Genomic DNA, 19,119 nt, shown 5'->3' with positions numbered 1-19,119 from the left:
TACAGATTAACACTGAGACACAGGTTTAGACAAGATGTAGCCAGGGTTGCCTGCACAGAAAATGGTATCTCCCTAGGAACATGGGTACAGTTGAAATATTGACTTAAGATGTTGTTTATGCCTTTAATAAGTAAGGCTAGCATAACTGATACATAGAGTTTTAACACCATATCTAAAGGCCAAAATTTCAGTTAAGTAATCATTTGGGTTTGAAGTCTATTCAAGAAAACAATGTTGTACAAATAAAATACGATTTATTTTTGAGAAGAAAAAAAATCACTCAAACTTCTTAAAACTTTAATAATTTATCTTTTATTTCTATAAATAGATTGCTGATTTATAATAGGAGCATAAACACACTGCGTAATATATTTCTCTCTATATATATATATTAGTTCTCTTCATTAGAAAGATGTTTCATACTTTATGAAACATTATATATAAAATATATGTTTCATGTTTTATGAACATATGTATGTATATGTTTATATGTATATATATATATATATATGATTTCTAATTCCGCTCTTGATCTTTGTGATCCATGAGAATATCACACTTTTTAAAGCAAAGTGATTTAAGTACTACATTTAGGAAAAGAATTTAAATTTTTTTATTTTATTTGTGTGAATGGGTATCTTGCCTGTACATATGTGTGTGTACCTCTTTTATGCCTAACTATCCTCAGGGGCCATAAGAAGGCATGAAGTCTTCTGGAACTGGAGTTACAGACAGTTGTGAGTCACCATGCCGGTACTGGAAAACCGGGTCCTCTGCAAGAGGAGTAAATGGTCCTAACTGCTTATCTAGCCATCTCTCCAGCCTTCTGCATTGATAAATTTTAAAAATTAATCCAAATATTTTTCTCAGATTATTTTTTCCCTTGAGAAAATGTTAATATTTCCCATGTGAAATTGCACAAAATTTAGAAGCTTGAGTGGAAATTTAATAATGCTTACTATAATAACAAATGGGTTTTTTTTCATTTCCTTTTTCACTTCTAACCTGGAATTAAAACTAAAATTAACTTTCTCATCGCTTTAATTACTTACTACCAATTAAAAAAAATTAAAAGAAACCTCCTAGCAATTGTTGTGGAATACTAATTTATAGTGTGTTACATTCATTTATCCTGTGGAATGTTTGTTTAATGATGCAAAAAAATGTATTATGTTTTTTTATGTTGCATTTGTTTAACTCTGTGAAGCTGTGTAAGTTTGCCTGTTTAAAATACCTAACTGGTTCAATAAAGAGCTGAATGACCAACAGCAAGGCAAAAGGATAGGTGGGGCTGGCAGGCAGAGAGAAATCTGGAAAGAAAAAAATCAAGGAGCAAGAAGAAGGAGCAAGACAATAGGGGACAGCCACACAGTCAGCCATGGAGTAAAAGTGAAAGTAAGATACACAGAAGTAAGAAGTGGGAGAGAGGGGAGATGACCAGGGTCAAAAGGTGGGGGGGGGGGGGGGACGGTAATTTAAATTAAGCTAGAAACAAGCCAAGCCAAGGTCTGGCATTTATAAGTAAGAATAACCCTACTTGTGTGTGTGTATTTATTTGGGACCTGGATGGTGGGACCCCCCCAAAAGTGAAAGAGCAAAAAGTGAAAACAACCCATTGCAAGTAATCTTAATGTTTTACTTTAAAAAGAATATGTAACCATACATTGTTTAACAATGGAAATAAAACCACTCATTTTAGATGGTTTTATCATAGGTCAAACATAAAGAGAACTCGCACAAAACTAGTTAGAACAAATAAGTTATTTTGTATGCTCCCTTGAAGCAACTAAGAGATACAATTACATGAGAAATATGAAACTGCCACTAGCATAGTAGAGCATACTGTTTTATAATTAGCCCTTTTAAATAGTCAGGGGTACCCTGCAAAACAGCAATTAAAATAGCATAGTAGATACATGAGCCAGTAACAGTATCATAATAAGCAAGTATATGGTGTTTATGTTGTGCAATGTTCAAGAGCACAGTAAGTCACTTTACCACATCATAAATTCAAATTCACAAGTAATCCTTTATGCTATGACATTTATGGTTACAGTGGTTGTAATAAGCAACAGTAAAATTTTCATTTCTGCATTTTTCACAGGATCACATAAATATGGTCCATTGTTGACTGGGATGTTTCGTGGGATTTTTCTACCTTATTTCCTCTCATGTAGAATCCTTCCTTTGCCCTATCTGAAGCCTTGAGCCTAGTCTTAAGTCTTAGGCCCACCCTCCCCCATTTGGAGACAGTGCAGGGTGGAGGATAATAGTGAGATTTAAATTATCAACATCTGTGCTAAATTGGCTCATGCTCAAGTCAAATCGCACACTGACCATTTTCATAATTCTAATAACTGACCTTGTATCACAATTTTTATGCCAAATTTTTTTATCTTGGTTACCTAATTATTCTCACAAATCTCTTACCTCTGGAATTCAAAGGTTGCCTCTGCTAGCCCATTATACCCCCAAAATATTCATTATCTGGCCTGCTGTCTTAGGGCTTCTATTGCTGTGAAGAGACACCATGACCACAGCAACTCTTGAAAAGAAAAACATGTAACTGAAATTGGATTATGGTTTCAGAGATTCAGTCCATTATCATCATGGTGGGAAGAATGTTGGCACATAGGCAGACATGGTGCTGGAGATGTAACTGAGAGTTCTACATCCAGATCCAAGGGAACAGGAAGAGAGAGGGGGCTGGGTCTGGCGTGAGAATTTGAAACTTCAAAGTTGACCCCAGTGATGCACTTCCCACAACATGGCCACACCTCCTAGCAGCACCACTCTCTTGTGACCACGCATTCCAATACATGAGCCTGTGGGGCCATTCCTATTCAGACCACAGACCTACCTACTGCAACTAGGTGCTGGGCCCCCGCCCTCTCCAATTACACTTAACCCATCTATGTTTAGCTACCAGGATATGTGACATACATGATTCAGTTTTATGTGTGTAAAACAGTCTTATTTCCCACACACCAATAATATGACCCGAAAAATAAAATATTTTTTCGATAACCATGACAAGTCAGGGCTTTTCACATTTGGGCTCCCATCAACCCCTCCCCCAGTGTTGCGACTCAACAATCTCAAAACCTTTAGCAAATCCCAAGCATTTGCCACAAAGCCTTTTATGTTTAATTTTTAAGTTAAAATATAGATAGATCCCCATCAAAAATTTCCTCCCTCCAACCTCCTATGTGGCCCAACTGCCTCTCAAATTCATAGCTCCTTTTTCTTTAACTGTTATTGTTAAACACACAAAACTGCATAAATATATAAATAAAACCTGCTGTGTCTGTTTAATATTGTTTCTATGTATATGATTTATGATTTCACAGGTGAGCACTTAGTATTGGATAGCCAGTCAAGGAGTTCATTCCTGGGGAAGACTCTTTCTCCCTCTCTCAGCTCTCCTTAGATGCCTGTCGTTCTTTGTCTAGGGGGAGGGTCCCACGTCCACATTAACAAGTTTATTGGAGTTGTGTTTGCGCAGATCCTGTTTAAGCAGATATACAGTTAAGGGATCTTGAGTGAAGCATCCCTATTGCTTCTAGGAAACGTACTCTTACAGCAGCAGATGTTCTGGTCCTCTTGATTTTTTTGTTCTTCTAACTCAACCTTGATGTTCCCTGAACCTTGGGTGCAGGAGATGTGCTGTAGTTGTATTCATTGGCAGCCCAGCAGGTCTTAATAGCAAGACCGAGTACACTGCTAATATGACCAAATACCAATGCTGAATGCATCTATTTCTCACTCATATATTAGTAAATCTGTTGAGTTGAATGTAAACAAGTGATCTTTGTATAACAATTCTTAGAAGTAATATATGTATATCAAAAAGGTTAAAAATACTCTTTAAAAAACATTCTTGTAAAAGTGAGGGCAATTATTTGGTTCATGACTAACTGAACAATGAAGATCATTCAACATTGGGATACATATTCTATCACTGAGGATTGCATACAAGAATTCTTAGTTTAAGGGTCATGCAACTGTTACAGGAAGGTGCTTGTTCTTCCTGGCCACCCGGCTAGCTTAGACCTGAAATAATCACACAGAAACCACATTATTTAAATCGCTGCTTGACTTATTAGCTCTAGCTTCTTATTAGCTAACTCTTGCATATTAATTTAACCCATTCTCCATTAATCTGTGTATTGCCATATGACAGTGGCTTACCAGCAAAGTTTTGGCATGTCTGACTCTGGCAGTGGCTCCATGGTGTCTCCCTGACTCCTCCCTTCTTTCTCCAAGCATACAGCCTAGCATTCCAGCCTAGTTCTGTTCTTCCTTGCCATAGGCTCAAAGCAGTTCTTTATTCATTAATCAATGAAAGCAACACAGAGATAGAAGGAACTCCCACACCATGCAACACGTAGAAAGTTTAAATTGGCAGTTCGAACTTGTCATGCTGTGTTCTAGGTTAAACACACACCTTCAGGATAAGTAGAAGTGCATGTCATTTGTTGGGAAGACAGAAGAAAGGAGTAGAAAAATAATCTGTCTTGCAAAACCACATTTTCTTTGCCATTAAAAACAACCTTCACATTTTTAAATATAAAAAGTTTTTATTGACTATTGACTATTTCACTAGGATTGTGAATAATTTCTAAATAGACTTGATTTTCAGCAAATAGCAAAAAATATTCATAGGAAGAAGCGAGTAGTTTGCCTCTAAGTCTAAAGAAAAACTTGGAAAAAAATTCTTGTAGAAATACATCTGCCTTTTCCATCATCTAATTCCAGTTAAAATCCCAGATGATTAAATTCTTTATTTTATTTTTAAAATAATCTTTTCTCATTTTACATACCAATCCCAGTTCCCACTCCCTCTCTCCCCTCCTCCCGCTCTCCCCATCTTCTCCCTATCCACCCCTATCCACTCGTCAGAGAAAGTAAGAAATCCCGTGGACAGTCAACAAAGTCTGGCACATCTCTTTGAGGCAGGACCAAGGTACTCCCTCCACCCCCGGTATCCCTCAAAAGAGAATGGGCTCCAAAAAGCCAATTCAAGATCCTGGTCCCACTGCCAGAGGCACCACAGACTGCCTAACCCACAGAACTGTCACCCACATTCAGAGGGCGTAGTGTGATCCTATACGGGTTCCCCTGCTGTCAGTCGGGAGTCAATGAGCTCCCCCTAACTCAGGTCAGCTGTTTCTATGGGTATCCCACCATGGTCTTGACTCCTTTGTTCATATTATGGCTCCTCCCTCTTAGGGCTACCTTACCTTCAAATAAAAACAGAAGGGGATTTTAAGTCGCTTTGTAAACATATGTGTCTGGTCAGCATTGCTAAACATGACAATTATGGAGCGAGATGTTTATTATCAAAACAAGTTAACGCAGGGGAGAGTGGGGGAAAGGGGTTCTGAGTGTAACTCTTTTCTGCAATGTGCCTCCAGTTTATTTACAAGGGACACCCTCAGTCACACTCTAATAGGTTCTGGGAATATCGGAGAAAAACGGAAACAACAAGGGAACGCGGCGGGGTGGGGGCGGGGCGGATGGAGACACAGCTTCAGAACAAAACATTCTCAAGAATATCTATCTGCCTTTGCTACTTTGTTTTGGGCTCTAGCGCTTATCACTGTCTTGTCTGACTCCCTTCCCTGGGCCCGTTCCGTTAACCCTCTTGTGACTCCACCCTCCTCTCTCCGGGTTCTTTCTCTCTTGGTTCATTAAAGCTCCAGCAAATCTTCCTATCCGCCGGCCCCTCCCCTTGTGGAAGGAAATCTTAGGGACGGGATGTATATTCTGAAACTTCTGAGGGTTTCTAAGTGACGCTGAGCATGCTCAGTAGCTCAAAGGCAAGGTTTCTTCTCCAGTAGCTGACCTGGTTCGACCTCTCCAGAAATAGACATTTAACTCTCTGAACCCCTGTTTAAGGATAGAATTCGTTTGGGCTCTCTCTTCATTTTTAAGGTTCAAAGAGAAGAGGCGAGGATTCCAGGGTCTCACCGCCATCGCAGCCAATGAGGAGCCCGGGGGAGGAGCCTGGCCAGCTCTGGCTGGTGAGGGACTCGCCCCCAGTAGATGCGGTGGAGTTTGAGCTTTGCTGCATCCGTCACTGAAGAACAAAATAAGAGTAAAGGAGACAAGCTGCAGAGCATGGGAGGCGGTGGGGTTTTCTGAAACGTTTGCTGGGCTTTCCGCGGAGCATGAGCCTTTAAAACGAATTCTTTTTATAGAAACTCATTTGTGTAGCTGGGAAAATGATACATATGCTAAACGCAGCAGCCTATCGGGTGAAATGGACCAGATCCGGCGCTGCTAAGAGGGCTGCCTGCCTGGTGGCTGCGGCATATGCTCTGAAAACCCTCTATCCCATCATTGGCAAGCGTTTAAAGCAGTCTGGCCACAGGAAGGAAGAAGCAGCAGCTTATCCGCCTGCAGAGAACAGAGAAATACTGCATTGCACAGAGATCGGCTGTAAAAAGCCTGCGCCGGGACTGAATGCAGATTTTTTCAAACAGCTACTAGAACTTCGGAAAATCCTCTTTCCAAAACTTGTGACCACTGAAACGGGGTGGCTCTGCCTCCATTCGGTGGCTCTAATCTCAAGAACATTTCTTTCTATCTATGTGGCCGGTCTGGATGGAAAAATCGTGAAAAGCATCGTGGAAAAGAAGCCTCGGAGTTTCGTCATCAAGTTGATCAAGTGGCTTATGATTGCCATTCCTGCCACCTTTGTCAACAGCGCTATCAGGTACCTGGAGTGTAAACTGGCTTTGGCCTTCAGAACTCGCTTAGTAGACCATGCTTACGAAACCTATTTTGCAAATCAGACTTATTATAAGGTGATAAATATGGATGGAAGGCTGGCCAACCCTGACCAATCTCTTACTGAAGACATTATGATGTTCTCACAATCTGTCGCTCACTTGTATTCCAACCTTACCAAGCCTATTTTAGATGTAATCCTAACTTCCTATACTCTCATCCGGACTGCTACGTCCAGAGGAGCGAGCCCAATAGGGCCCACGCTGTTAGCCGGACTTGTGGTTTACGCCACGGCCAAAGTGCTTAAGGCTTGCTCTCCTAAATTTGGCACACTAGTGGCTGAGGAAGCTCATAGGAAAGGCTATCTGCGGTACGTTCACTCCAGAATCATAGCCAACGTGGAAGAAATTGCCTTCTACAGAGGACATAAGGTAAGACAGACATTAAAGCAACGGGTGAAACGTGAGACTGGCCAAGCAGCCACAGCAGGGCTAGATACCATCTGTTATCCTATTGACAGGCCCACTTACTGAACATTACAGAGCCCTCTGTTAGCTAAACTTGTTCTAAAATAGAATATATTGCAGTAGCTTTTTAAGTCACCCACTGTAGAAGATTAAAGAGTCCAAACTTTCATGAAGTTTCTGGAGATTAAAATTTCATTCCTCTTTTAAAGTGTCTGCATAGCCTCAGTTATTCAAATACAGCTGAACTGACCTCAAAGGCATTTCCTTATAATTCAGTACTAAGTTGGTAAGTGGCTCTGTACATATGAAGAAAATGCATATTTGGGAACAAAGAGTAAACCTCTTTGGATTGAGATGGAGGTGTGGGGGTAGTATTCTTTGTTGTTCTTTTCTGTTCAAGATGGGGAGACAGCTTTCAAAGAGAGAACAGTTTGGGCAGTTTTGCAAGACTGATCAATGAGAAAGTGTCCTGAAACTTAAAAAATGCAGAGGGGGGTCTAATGAAATCGCATGTCCCTCTCTTTTAGTTCGTGTCGAGCATGTGCTTTTGACAGATATAATTAAATTTTGTCTAGTAGAGAAGTGAACACTAAGATTAGAGGGGACAGGAGTAGGTAGAACTAGGGTGGTATTTTTAGATGTTATGAATAAAATTGTGGCATATTATAGTTACTTCAGGATGTTGAATGTGATATAAATTGGGGGGTGGAACACATGAAATCTTAATATCGATGGTTTGGCAATGTATAGTGAAGTGCTTAAAGGTATGTTTTACTCACCAGGCAGAGTGGTGTATCTCTTAAAGCATCAAGAATTATCATTGTTTCTTTTTCAATGGCAGAACCAACCCAAAGAACAGTTTGAAACTAACTTAGGACCTCTATCCCACTTGAAATTGACCTTGTGTGTTGTGTTAACTGTGTTGATTTGTTATATTCAGATCAATGAACTCAATGTAAATTAGTGGATTCCTTGCTTAAAAGACAAAGTCTGGGAAACTGAGTCAATCAAAAAGTAGTCTATACACGTTTTGTTTGGTTTTGCATATTTTTTAGTGTTCTCAAGAATGATATGTGTTTAACATTCTTACCCATATCTTTATAGAATATTATTTAATTTTAACATCTTAAAATTTAAAATCAAGTTATGAATCTCTCTGTCTCTGTTCACCTTCTGTCTGCCTGCCTGCCTCTCTCTCTTTCTCTCTTATTGTGTGTGTGTGCCTCTCTGTGTCTGTCTGCCTCTGTGTGTGTGTGTGCACCTCTTTGTGTCTGTTTGTCTGTCTGTCTCCCCCATTTTCTCTCTTTCTTTCTCTCTCTCTCCCTCTGTGTATGCCTCTCTGTTTCTGTTTGTCTGTCTGTCTCCCCCACCGCCTGAACTGTTGAGAATTGTACCCACGGCCTCATGTGTGTCAGCAATAGGAACATGTTCTAACACTGGGCTATACTCCATGACACTCCTGTGTATTTTAAACACTATTATATTTACTGCATAGTGTGATTTTAAAATAATACAAGTGCAAGCTATATTATGACTAGTTCTAATATCTAGTTACATTTATAGGTTATAGAAATGTAGCAACAAGGACTATGCGAAATAAAGCAAAACAATAAACCTGCATCATTAAAGAGAATCTTTAGGTAATTACAGAATTTATTTCCATGCTACACTAATTCTTCTCTTTTCCCCTTTTAGGTAGAAATGAAGCAACTGCAGAAAAGTTACAAGGCTTTAGCTTATCAGATGAACCTTATTTTATCCAAGCGTTTATGGTACATCATGATAGAACAGTTCTTGATGAAGTATGTGTGGAGCAGCTGCGGACTAATTATGGTGGCTATCCCTATTATCACTGCGACAGGCTTTGCAGATGGTGGTAATCACATTCATACTTAATTTTAAATATGTGCTTAACATTATTTCTCTTTCCGATGCCATCGCAGGTTCCCGGTGTTACTGTGTAGACAGCCATTTTCTGTAGTTACTTGTACTAAGAAACAGTGGCAGTTTTCAGTGCTCAATAATGAGACCATCAGTATGGAAGAAGCAACAGATGGTTCAAAGGACCTTGCCAAGGAGGTCATAGGTCTGGCATAGTTTCCCTGGAAGTCTATCTGTGATAATTTTAATTACATTGCCCAGTGACTTTTCAGTTTATATTTAACCACAAAGTGAACTAATATCTTCAGAAAGAGTATAACATAAGCACACCTCATCTTTTGTTGCTAACATCCTATAGATTAAGTATATGAATTCCCTATAGTTGAATTATGCCCTGATTTGCGATTTGAAAGTTGATTGGCTACATTATATAACCAGGAATGTTGTTTCAGGCTGCATGTGAGTGTCATGGAATGGGTTCTTCTATTTGTAGTAATACAAATTCTTTCCCATGACATGATTTGGTGATGGGTGGGGGCAGTGCATATCAACCTGCAGATACCCAATTCTATTCTCTTTGTTGCAACAGTTTTTTTTTAAACCAACTTTTCTTCTTTTGGTATAACTAAAAATGATAACGTCAAGAAAGACAATGTTACACTGTTCTTCATATAAGAAAGCTTGGATCTTTCCTGTTAGAAATGAAGGGGTTACACTTAGAGTTCAGCTTTCATAGATCCACATTCAAGGATTCAGTCAAGCACAGAGCAGAAATGGGAGTCCAAAGTAAAAACAGAGAAAATTTGTCCATTATCAACACGTACTTTTTATTCCCTAAAGAACTCAGGGTAATGACTGTTTCTATAGCATTTGCATCGCTTGAAGTATTGTAAATTGTTTACAAAGTGTTGTAAATTTGTATTTAAAATTGTCAAATTTGACTCATTATTAAGTAAAATATATTCATTCAGAGAACTCTGACTCGTCAGCCCCTCTTTGTGAGCAGCACTAAATGCATAATGAATGTGTTCCACAAGTAAACTTTCAAATAGGAGCTGTGAATATTGATTTCTATCACTTCAATATGTTCAACTTTACCAAGAAATGATTTTAGATTTCTATTTTAAAAAAATATTCTTAGTAATCATATTCAAAACATAACCTGAATAACTACTTTTCCCAAGGAGTGTTTACAGTAGGAAGAAAGACACTGCAAACATGTGCTCTGACTTTGCTAAGAAATTGGTCCAAACGTAAACTAAAAAGTCATCTCTTAAGCTAATAACATTCACCAAAAAGTTTCATGTTTAAAGTACATTAGAGATAGTTCCAACAAGAAGATTATACTACAGTGTTTGTTAGCAGTGTTTGGTCTTATTAGAAAACCCTAGTGTAATCGTCATAAAATAGAAAAAAAATGCATCTATTAATGGTGGCAAATTAACCCCACTGAGACTAGTAAGAAGTAAACATGTGTGCCACAAAACTAACTAGCTTACTTACCAAGGGGTAATGAGATGTTTAAAAATAAGTACTACAAATCTGGCAGGCAGTACCAGCTAAAAGAGACATTTTATGTTGGAATCGTAAGTGAAACAAAGTTTCATATAAAGCTCATTCCAAAGACCATCCTGCAGAGGTAGACCATGTAAGGTCCTCAGAGAAGAGCAATGATTGTTTCAAAGTCTGCAGAACTGAAGGTTGCGGCGTGTGTACTGTGTGCCCACTCTACTAAATATATTTGACCTTGGATAACTTAACAAGTGAAAATATCATTTCACTCAGTGAAAAAATTTTTTTTCAGATACTGATATCGCCTTCAGGTTTCAGATCTAGAAATTATATGCCATATTTTTTTATTGAGCTCTACATTTTTCTCTGCTCTCCTCCCTACCTCTCCCCTTTACCCTTCAAGCCTCCCCTAAGGTCCCCATGCTCCCAATTTACTCAGGAGATCTTGTCTTTTTCTACTTCCCATGTAGTTTAGATCCATGTATGTCTCTCTTAGGGTCCTCATTGTTGTCTAGGTTCTCAGGGATTGATTTGTAGGCTGGTTTTCTTTGCTTTATGTTTAAAAATCACATGAGTGAGTATGATAATTGTCTTTCTGAGTCTGAGTTACCTCACTCAAAATGATGTTTTCTAGCTCCATCCATTTGCCTGCAAATTTCAAGATTAAAAAAAAAAACCCAAAGTCATATTTTCTAATATAGTCTTAAATCTTAATTTAAAGTGGGGTATGGTGGTGCAAACCTTTAATCCCAGCAGCATGGAGTCAGAAGCAAATCTATTTCTGTGAGTTCCAGGACATCCTGGATCTACAAGTCAAGTTCCAGGACAACTAGGGCTATGTAGAAAAGAAAGACCATATGTAGTGTGTGTGTTTATGTATGTATGTATGTATGTATGTATGTATGTATGTATGTATTGAGCCTAATCACTTAGTTGTGTCTCATGTTACAGATAAAATAATTGCATGATACTATATGTTTTATGGCATAAGAAGGTGAAGAAGTGAGGGAAGCAATGGCTTGAGACATGGTTCAGTGGTTAAGAATACTTGCTGCTCTTACAGGGAACTAGAGTTCAGTTCCCAGTATCCCTATTGAGTAGCTCAAAGCTGCTTGTAACCCTAGTTCCAAGGTACTTAGCATCCTTTTCTGGCCTGCCTGGGCAGTATCTATCTTCATGTACACATACCCGCCTGCCCCCACATATATACATAATTAAAAATTAAAATAAAATTTTAAAAATATGAAACAAAAGGATAAGAGAATGATTAATTTAAAAAATGAGAATGAGGTGAGGATAGAAGAAAGGGAAGTGGGGAAATCCTTCGCCTGATGTAATAGTTAACCAAGCTTTGGGAAGACTATCTGAATTTATAGGCTTTAGTTTTCTTAATCATGTGGGTAATTACACATATCATTCAGAGTTGCCATGTAATTGTAATGTTCCAGTGTGCATTGTTCTTGGTAAGGCTAAAAAGTGAGGTACCCATTCTCGTCAGCATCTATTACACTCCGAACCTGTGAGCTCTAGAGTTAGAGGGCTTGAGCTTAAAGGCAAGCTATTCTACTTACACCCTGGAAAAATCATTCCACTTTTCTGTATTTTAAATTCTTCATATTCAAAAATAGGTAAAGTTAGCAGGATTGTCATAACGATTAATGTAAAACTTAGTATGGTATCTGCTCATAGAATATAATTCATGGGCGTTTGCTGATATCATCATTGTTTAAAGAGGCAAGGATCTGAAAGTGGCTAGGAAGTCGGAAGTAAGACTGTTTAGGAGAAAGAATCTGTAGAGTTTTTGTTGGATGGGGGGGAGGTAAACAGCATCTTTGTTGTAGATCTACTTGACTGTTGTAGATCTACTTGATGGAATAGATATACTTGTACAATGTCAAGTGAGCATTCATAGTAAGGACAGGGCATTCATATTGAAAAAAAATTACCTTTAGAGCATACTGTTTTCCACTTCAGAAGAGGGCCTTAGAGTCTCTATTTTAGAGATCCTCCTTTGTCTAAATTCAGATGTGTAGCTAGCTGGAGCCCTGGCGATTGGAGACGCTATGTATCTCCTGGTACACTACCTCTACTCCTGCACCACAGCCACCATGCTGAAACTTGCTTTCTAAGTCCACAGTAATGATGGGCCAATCACTGAAATGGAAACTTTCAAGTCTTCCGTTATTTTATTACTTTATTATTTCAAGGCTTTGAGTCATTGTAAGGCTATGTCTCCCTGTCTTTGTATTAAGGGAAAGACAGATGACAGAGGAAAACTTGTCAGTGGGGATGTTGTTCTTCACTAAAATGTCAGATATGCTGACCTGAGAAATAAAATCGGTGAGCATTTAGGTCATGGATTTATATCTCCGACATTAAGGACTCTGGCCTTGTTAGAGAGGCCAGGCAGGTGACTGTTCATGCAGGCTTATCACTACTTGCCCTGTTTCCATGGTACCTACCAAAAACATGGTAGTTTAACAGTTATACACTGTGGGAAAATATTTACTTTGTTGCTAAAAGCATAAAGAAACCCCAGAAGGCATTAATCTGCCAAAGCAGCACCGGAACTATGATTCCACACCAACCCCTGTCCATCTGTGCAAATGGGTTTTTGTTGTTGTTCTTGTTGAACAGAGGTTGCCAGTGAAAGGCCAAACCCCTTTTAACCCACATTCATAAAAAGCCAGTGATTAGTTGAGATGGGCCAACCAGATGGTTGAAATCCTAACCCTTTCCTAGTTTTAGCTCACGGATGAATTCACTATTTCAGTAGCTGATTGAAAATCCCACAGGGTTTTTCTCTTGATTATCTACATCTCATTATGTATTTAAATATATTTTCAACATATCTAGAGCCAAGCATGTGCTACACAACTATTATCCTAGAACTCAGGTGACTGAGGGTGGAGGATCACAATGTAAAGACACAGTTAGGACTCACAGTGAGAAGAGAAATCAAGTGTGTAAATTCCAAAGGACTAACAGAGAAGGGCATGCTAGTGATTCAGCTGAACTATAGGATGAAGAATCCTTAAGAAAGGAGGGAAACATCAAAATTATGAGGGCCAGATTAGTTCAGATTCCTGTTATAGGAACCATACCATAATTATTTTTTGTATTCTGCTTAGTATGCTGGTGTACACATTTGCAATGGGCCTGTGCATGTATGCATGTGGGTGTATGCAAGCATGTGGATGCATGTGTGCATATGGGTGCATGTGTGTGAAGATCAGAAGTCAATGTCAGGTATTTCTTGAGATAACTCTTCACCTATATTTTTAGGTATGCTTACTTTAATTTTTAAAGTAAAATTTTTATTATTTAAAAATATCATATAAGTATACATTTAGTACTCTGTGTGTGTCTGTGTTAACATATTAATGCAAGTACATCATGCATGTGGAGATCAGAAGACAACTTTTGAAAGTTGGTTATCTCCTACCATGTAGGTTCTGGGGATCAAACTCAGGTAGTAGGCTTGGCAGCAAATGACTTTACCCACTAAACCATCTCAACAGCAACCCCTCCTTCCCTTTCTTCTTTCTTTATTTTTTTAAATTTTAGAGCTCATTGATTTATGCTGGCTGACCAGTGAGCTCCAGAAACCCTCCTGCTCTTTCAGGGCTAATGTGACTACCATGCCCAGCTTTCTTTTAAAAGTGTGGGTACAGGCAATTCAAACTCAGGTCCCTGTGCTTGTGCAGACAGCACTTTCCTGAGTCATCGGCCCAGCGTCCTCAAGTTAGTTCTTTCATTGAGAATGTCAGGAGAGTTCATTACAGTTGTAATAGTAGCAGAAAATTGGATACAGGAAATGTCTAAAGGAAGCTAAATAAAAATAACCTAATGCCTATAGATTTAGTTGTACTAACTTCTTGTTCTAATTAAATCATGCAAAAGGGAACTTCTAATAAACCCTAATACATAGTATTTATTATACTTAATAATTAAATGTATTTCTAGAAAATTGCTGGTAGTGATAAAATATTATTATTTTAGCCATAATTTAATTGATATAAAGTAAGACAATTACTTGGAAAAAAACCTTAGCATTTCTGTGATTTTTTTTTCTCTTAGATCTGGAGGACGGCCCAAAGCAGGCAATGGTTAGCGATCGGACAGAAGCCTTCACCACTGCCCGAAATTTATTGGCCTCTGGAGCTGACGCTATTGAAAGAATTATGTCTTCATACAAAGAGGTATTTGATTTTATTTTATTTTTGTTTGTTTGTTTTTGCTTGTTTGTTTTTTCAAGACAGGGTTTCTCTGTGGCTTTGGAGCCTGTCCTGGAAATAGCTCTGTAGACCAGGCTGGTCTCGAACTCACAGAGATCCACCTGCCTCTGCCTCCCGAGTGCTGGGATTAAAGGCGTGCGCCACCATCGCCCGGCTCAAAGAGGTATTTGAATGTCTTGCAAATTTGCGTAAAAACTGAAAGCGAAGCGTCAATGATGAAGTATGCGTAGCATTTTAGACACAGGTATTTTTTTTTTCTCACTCTCTCTCTAAATTGCCAAGCCTATAGTTGAGGTGAAGGGTGACAACTCCACAGTGAGGTGGCCATTTACTTCTGTTTACAAGCATGATTTTACTTGATTTTCAATGAAGAGAACAAAAAGGAATCGCTCTTACGTGGCCTCTAGAGCCCATGCCTGATTTATGTTCAGACTTCCTCATGTACAAATCACGTGATCGCCTCGAGATTCTTGTCTGCATGGATCCCTGTTTCTTTACCTGTAAGTTGGGGGTGATGACAGCAAGGATTTTTCAGGGCGTCTAAAGTTCATAATGTGGGATCAATGCATTTCAGTGCTTACTAGTCTTAGTTAATAATACCAGGTTTACATCTTGCCAACTTTGCTCATCCTTCATTGATGAAGTCTCATCAGGAGGCTTTCTCCCTGGTAGCTGACCCCGAGCTCTCTGACCACAGTGATCTCATTGCTCACCTTTCACTCCCAGCCTTCATTCAATACTTTGGTATCTGGCCGGTAAGTGTTTTTTAAAAGGATGGCAAAACAACAATAAGACCTGTAGCTACCACTGGGTTAAGATTAAAAAGACTATTCAATTCAGATATTCCCAAAATTCTATTAATTAATTTTATACATCATAAAAAATATGAATGTTCAAGTATCATTGCAAATTTATCTCCTAATTTAATTAAAGGACAGTGTATGATACAGCTTCAAAGTTTCTGAGTGCCTTACAGAACCGATTTACTGATTTGGATTTTTTTTTCCACCATGAAACCAATAGTTCAGTACCACTTATCTCAACTACTCAATTTCTAAAATTTCAAACAGTAATTTTAATAATATTGGTACCCAGTTTAAGGGATAGTTTTTTTTCATGTCACTCACTTTAATATTAAACAATATATTTACTATTAAAATTAGACAATGCCAGACAGTGGTGGTGCATGCCTTTAATCCCAGTACTTGGGAGGCAGAAGGAGGCAGATCTCTTAGGAGTTAGAGACCAGCCTGATGTATTGAGTGAGTTCCAGGACAGCCAGGGATACACAGTGAAACCTTGTCTCTGGGAGGGGGGGAGCAATAAATAAATAAATAAATAAGACAAAGAAATTGCCCATCTCACATTGAAATGTGCTAAGTCACAAAAGGATCATTATTTATCCATCCTAGATTATCTCCAATGATAAAAATTACTTCATTTGTCATTATCTCAACTCCATACGCCATGAATCTAAGATTGTTCACTTCTTAAAGGCACATTGTGCTACTGTGAGCAGACAAGAAGTCACCATGCCTTCTCCATGAGCTGCAAAGGAGCAAAGGTTCCTTCTTAGTCAGGATTCTACATTCCACAACAAACCCCCTGGTTATCCAAAGCTCCTGTCTTCTAGCATACTCTTCGATTCATAGACATTCCCTTCCCATTGCAGTGTCTATCCCAGTCTACTTACCCATTGCTTCCTGTTCTATTTTAGCTCTTCTGTAATTTTAGATTTTTCCTATGCCAATATTTTTATTTGCCCAATTGGCTGCTTGGTTTATGTCAACCTGACACAGAGCCGGACATATCCAGGAAGAGGGAAACTTAATTGAAACAATGTCTCTAATAAGATTGGCCTGTGGGGGTATTGTACGTGTTGTGGGAAGGCCTAGGTCACTGTGGGTGGGTAGTGCCAGGTGCGTCTTCTGAGCAGGTGGTCCTGAGTTGTATACGAAAGTGACTGAAGATACCATGGGAGCAAGCCTGTAAGCAGTGTTCCTCATGACCTCTCCTTCAGTTCCTGCCTGCAGTGTGCCTTCAGTTTCTGCCCTGACTCCCCTCAGTGACAGGGTGTGGCCTAGCAGTTGAAGGATGAAATAAACCCTCTCCTCTCCAGGTAGCTTTTGGTCATGGCCTTTTAACACAGCAGTAGAAGTTCTCAGTAGAACACACACGTTTCTTTTAAATCTGTATTTAGCTAAACTGTCTCTCTTTTTGCCTCTATTTAAGAGCTCAAGACTTCCTTCCAGATACCATTTTCAAAGTCTTCCTTTAGATAGCTATAACATTAACGTACATCAATAAATGGTCAAATTACAGGCCTTCTACTGTGACACTAACACCTCTTCATTATGGCTTAAGTTTTACACACAAAGCTCTCAACCATCTGCCAGCACCCGTATGTTAATCTACAGATGATGGTTACGAGCCATCTTCTGTGACATGCATGCTTATTGGTGTCGGTTTTCCAATTCTTTTGCTGAGCCAAATGATACGGTTAAGACAAGTCACCTTTCACAGTCCCCTGACAGCAAGCTGTTCTGGCGGAATAGAAAACCAGCAGAAGTTTAGCCTAGATGGACAGCTGGTACAACCAGAGCAAAGTGTCTCTCTATGGAGCCTTGTGGACTAAAGCAGAAATTCATTTCATCTTATCTAGAAAAAAAAATCATCTGCTTATAGCTTCCCTTGAGCACTGAAGCCATATTTGTCTTCAGTCCAGAAGCTGGATTGTGGGGTTTGTGCTGCAAAGGTCCTGAAGCCTCTCACTGGGCTCTCTTTCACAATGTGTCCTCTCTATTACAGATATTCCTCTGCTGAAACAGGAACTTTGACAACATTTGGCTTAGAAACGTTTGTTTATAAATAAGACCCAAAGTACTTTTCTCCTATTTAATAAATTCCTATCCATGTGTGTATAAACAAACCTGCTTCTTGATGCTGCTTAAAGTTAGGAAAGCTGCTTCGGGTTGTATCTGGAGACAGCAAACGTGGCTGGAAGAATTGTTTGCTTTTAATATTTAACTGATAAAATTAGAGTCGATGTCATATTGGTTTTCATTGTTCTGTTTTGAATTTTTGAATATATGTGGGTATTTATGGAGAAGTGGACTCCGAGGCTTCATATATGCTCGACAAGTGTTTCATCCATTACTAAGCTACATATGCAGAGTAATGAGCTAGTTTAAATAGAAAAAGAAAAGGGATGGTAATTGTAATACATGTTTTTAATCCCCGTGCTTAGGAGGCAGGGCACCTGTAGACCTCTTTAAGTTTGAGGCCAGCCAGAGCCGCTACACAGTAAGTCTCTGAATCAAAAACAAAACAAACAGAAAACCCAAACCAACAAACGGAAGCAAAAATAAAGGATCATCCTTTCATTTAAGTGGGACAAATCAGAAATATGACTAAAAGACATGCATGACTCATTAATATTACAGAAGCTGCTCAGTTCATTTTGAGCACTGAGGTAAATCAATATTTTTGTTTTACAACTCCAACAAAACCTATACTGATATCTTCTTTATTGTCCCTAATAAGCTTCTTACCATGGCTTGCTTCAATAATCAGATGTCATATACAATAAAGTAGAATCTTCAGCAACAAATTAAGAGGTTTATATACTACATAATATTTTAGAGTATCTGTTACGGCTGTATTAACTCATTCTTTGCATATTGATTTTAGATCACTGAACTAGCAGGTTATACTGCTAGAGTCTACAATATGTTCTGGGTCTTTGATGAAGTGAAAAGAGGCATTTATAAGAGAAATGTCACTCAAGAGCCTGACAAGCATAGCAAGAGTGGAGGGAACGTGGAGCTACCCTTCAGTGACACCCTAGCAATTAAAGGTAACTAACTTAAGAGGTTTCATGATGTGGGATTCAGTGTCATCTTATGAAAAGATCTAAAGGGCTCTTTTCTAGAAAACAGCTTTTCAGAGTTAAAGAAACGAGACTTTGAACAGCAAGCATTATTTAAACAGCGGTCTGTAATATTGTGCTGACAAGCAGGGAAGGAAGGAAACGTGGAAGTGATATTCTGGGAAATGTCTTCACGTTGTGTTTGCAGACAGCCCACGTGGCTGAAAGAATCGTTTGCCCTTAAAGTCTGAGCTAATGAATAGAACTAATGCTACTGCCTTATTGTTTTTCATTAATCTATTTCTAAATGTTTGTCACGTGTTAAAATATTTCACTTCCTAATTCTTTTCTTGGAACAGTGGGGTTTTTTTTGTTTTGTTTTTTTGTAGGAAATAGGGGAACTGAATAACTCTACTTG

General features: G+C 38.8%; 1 protein-coding gene across 2 annotated transcripts in view; it reads left to right on the top strand.

Moving 5' to 3' along the window:
* Positions 1-6,016: 6,016 nt before the first annotated feature.
* The window catches only part of Abcd2 (ATP binding cassette subfamily D member 2), a 40,253-nt gene continuing 27,150 nt past the window's right edge, over positions 6,017-19,119 (top strand). The window contains exons 1-4 of one of the 2 annotated variants that reach the window (XM_057792003.1): positions 6,017-7,166; positions 8,898-9,075; positions 14,676-14,797; positions 18,524-18,689. In XM_057792003.1, the coding sequence (XP_057647986.1) occupies positions 6,228-7,166; positions 8,898-9,075; positions 14,676-14,797; positions 18,524-18,689 (1,405 nt within the window). In that variant the 5' untranslated portion in view covers positions 6,017-6,227. Of the gene's footprint in view, positions 7,167-8,897; positions 9,079-14,675; positions 14,798-18,523; positions 18,690-19,119 lie in introns of both variants that reach the window. The other variant, XM_057792002.1, reaches the window with a different exon arrangement.

This window comes from Chionomys nivalis, chromosome 17 (assembly GCF_950005125.1).
Source record: "Chionomys nivalis chromosome 17, mChiNiv1.1, whole genome shotgun sequence".
In the NCBI taxonomy this organism is placed as follows: Eukaryota; Metazoa; Chordata; class Mammalia; order Rodentia; family Cricetidae; genus Chionomys; species Chionomys nivalis.
Note: the sequence above shows the minus strand (reverse complement) of the source record. Positions and strands in the feature narration are given on the sequence as shown.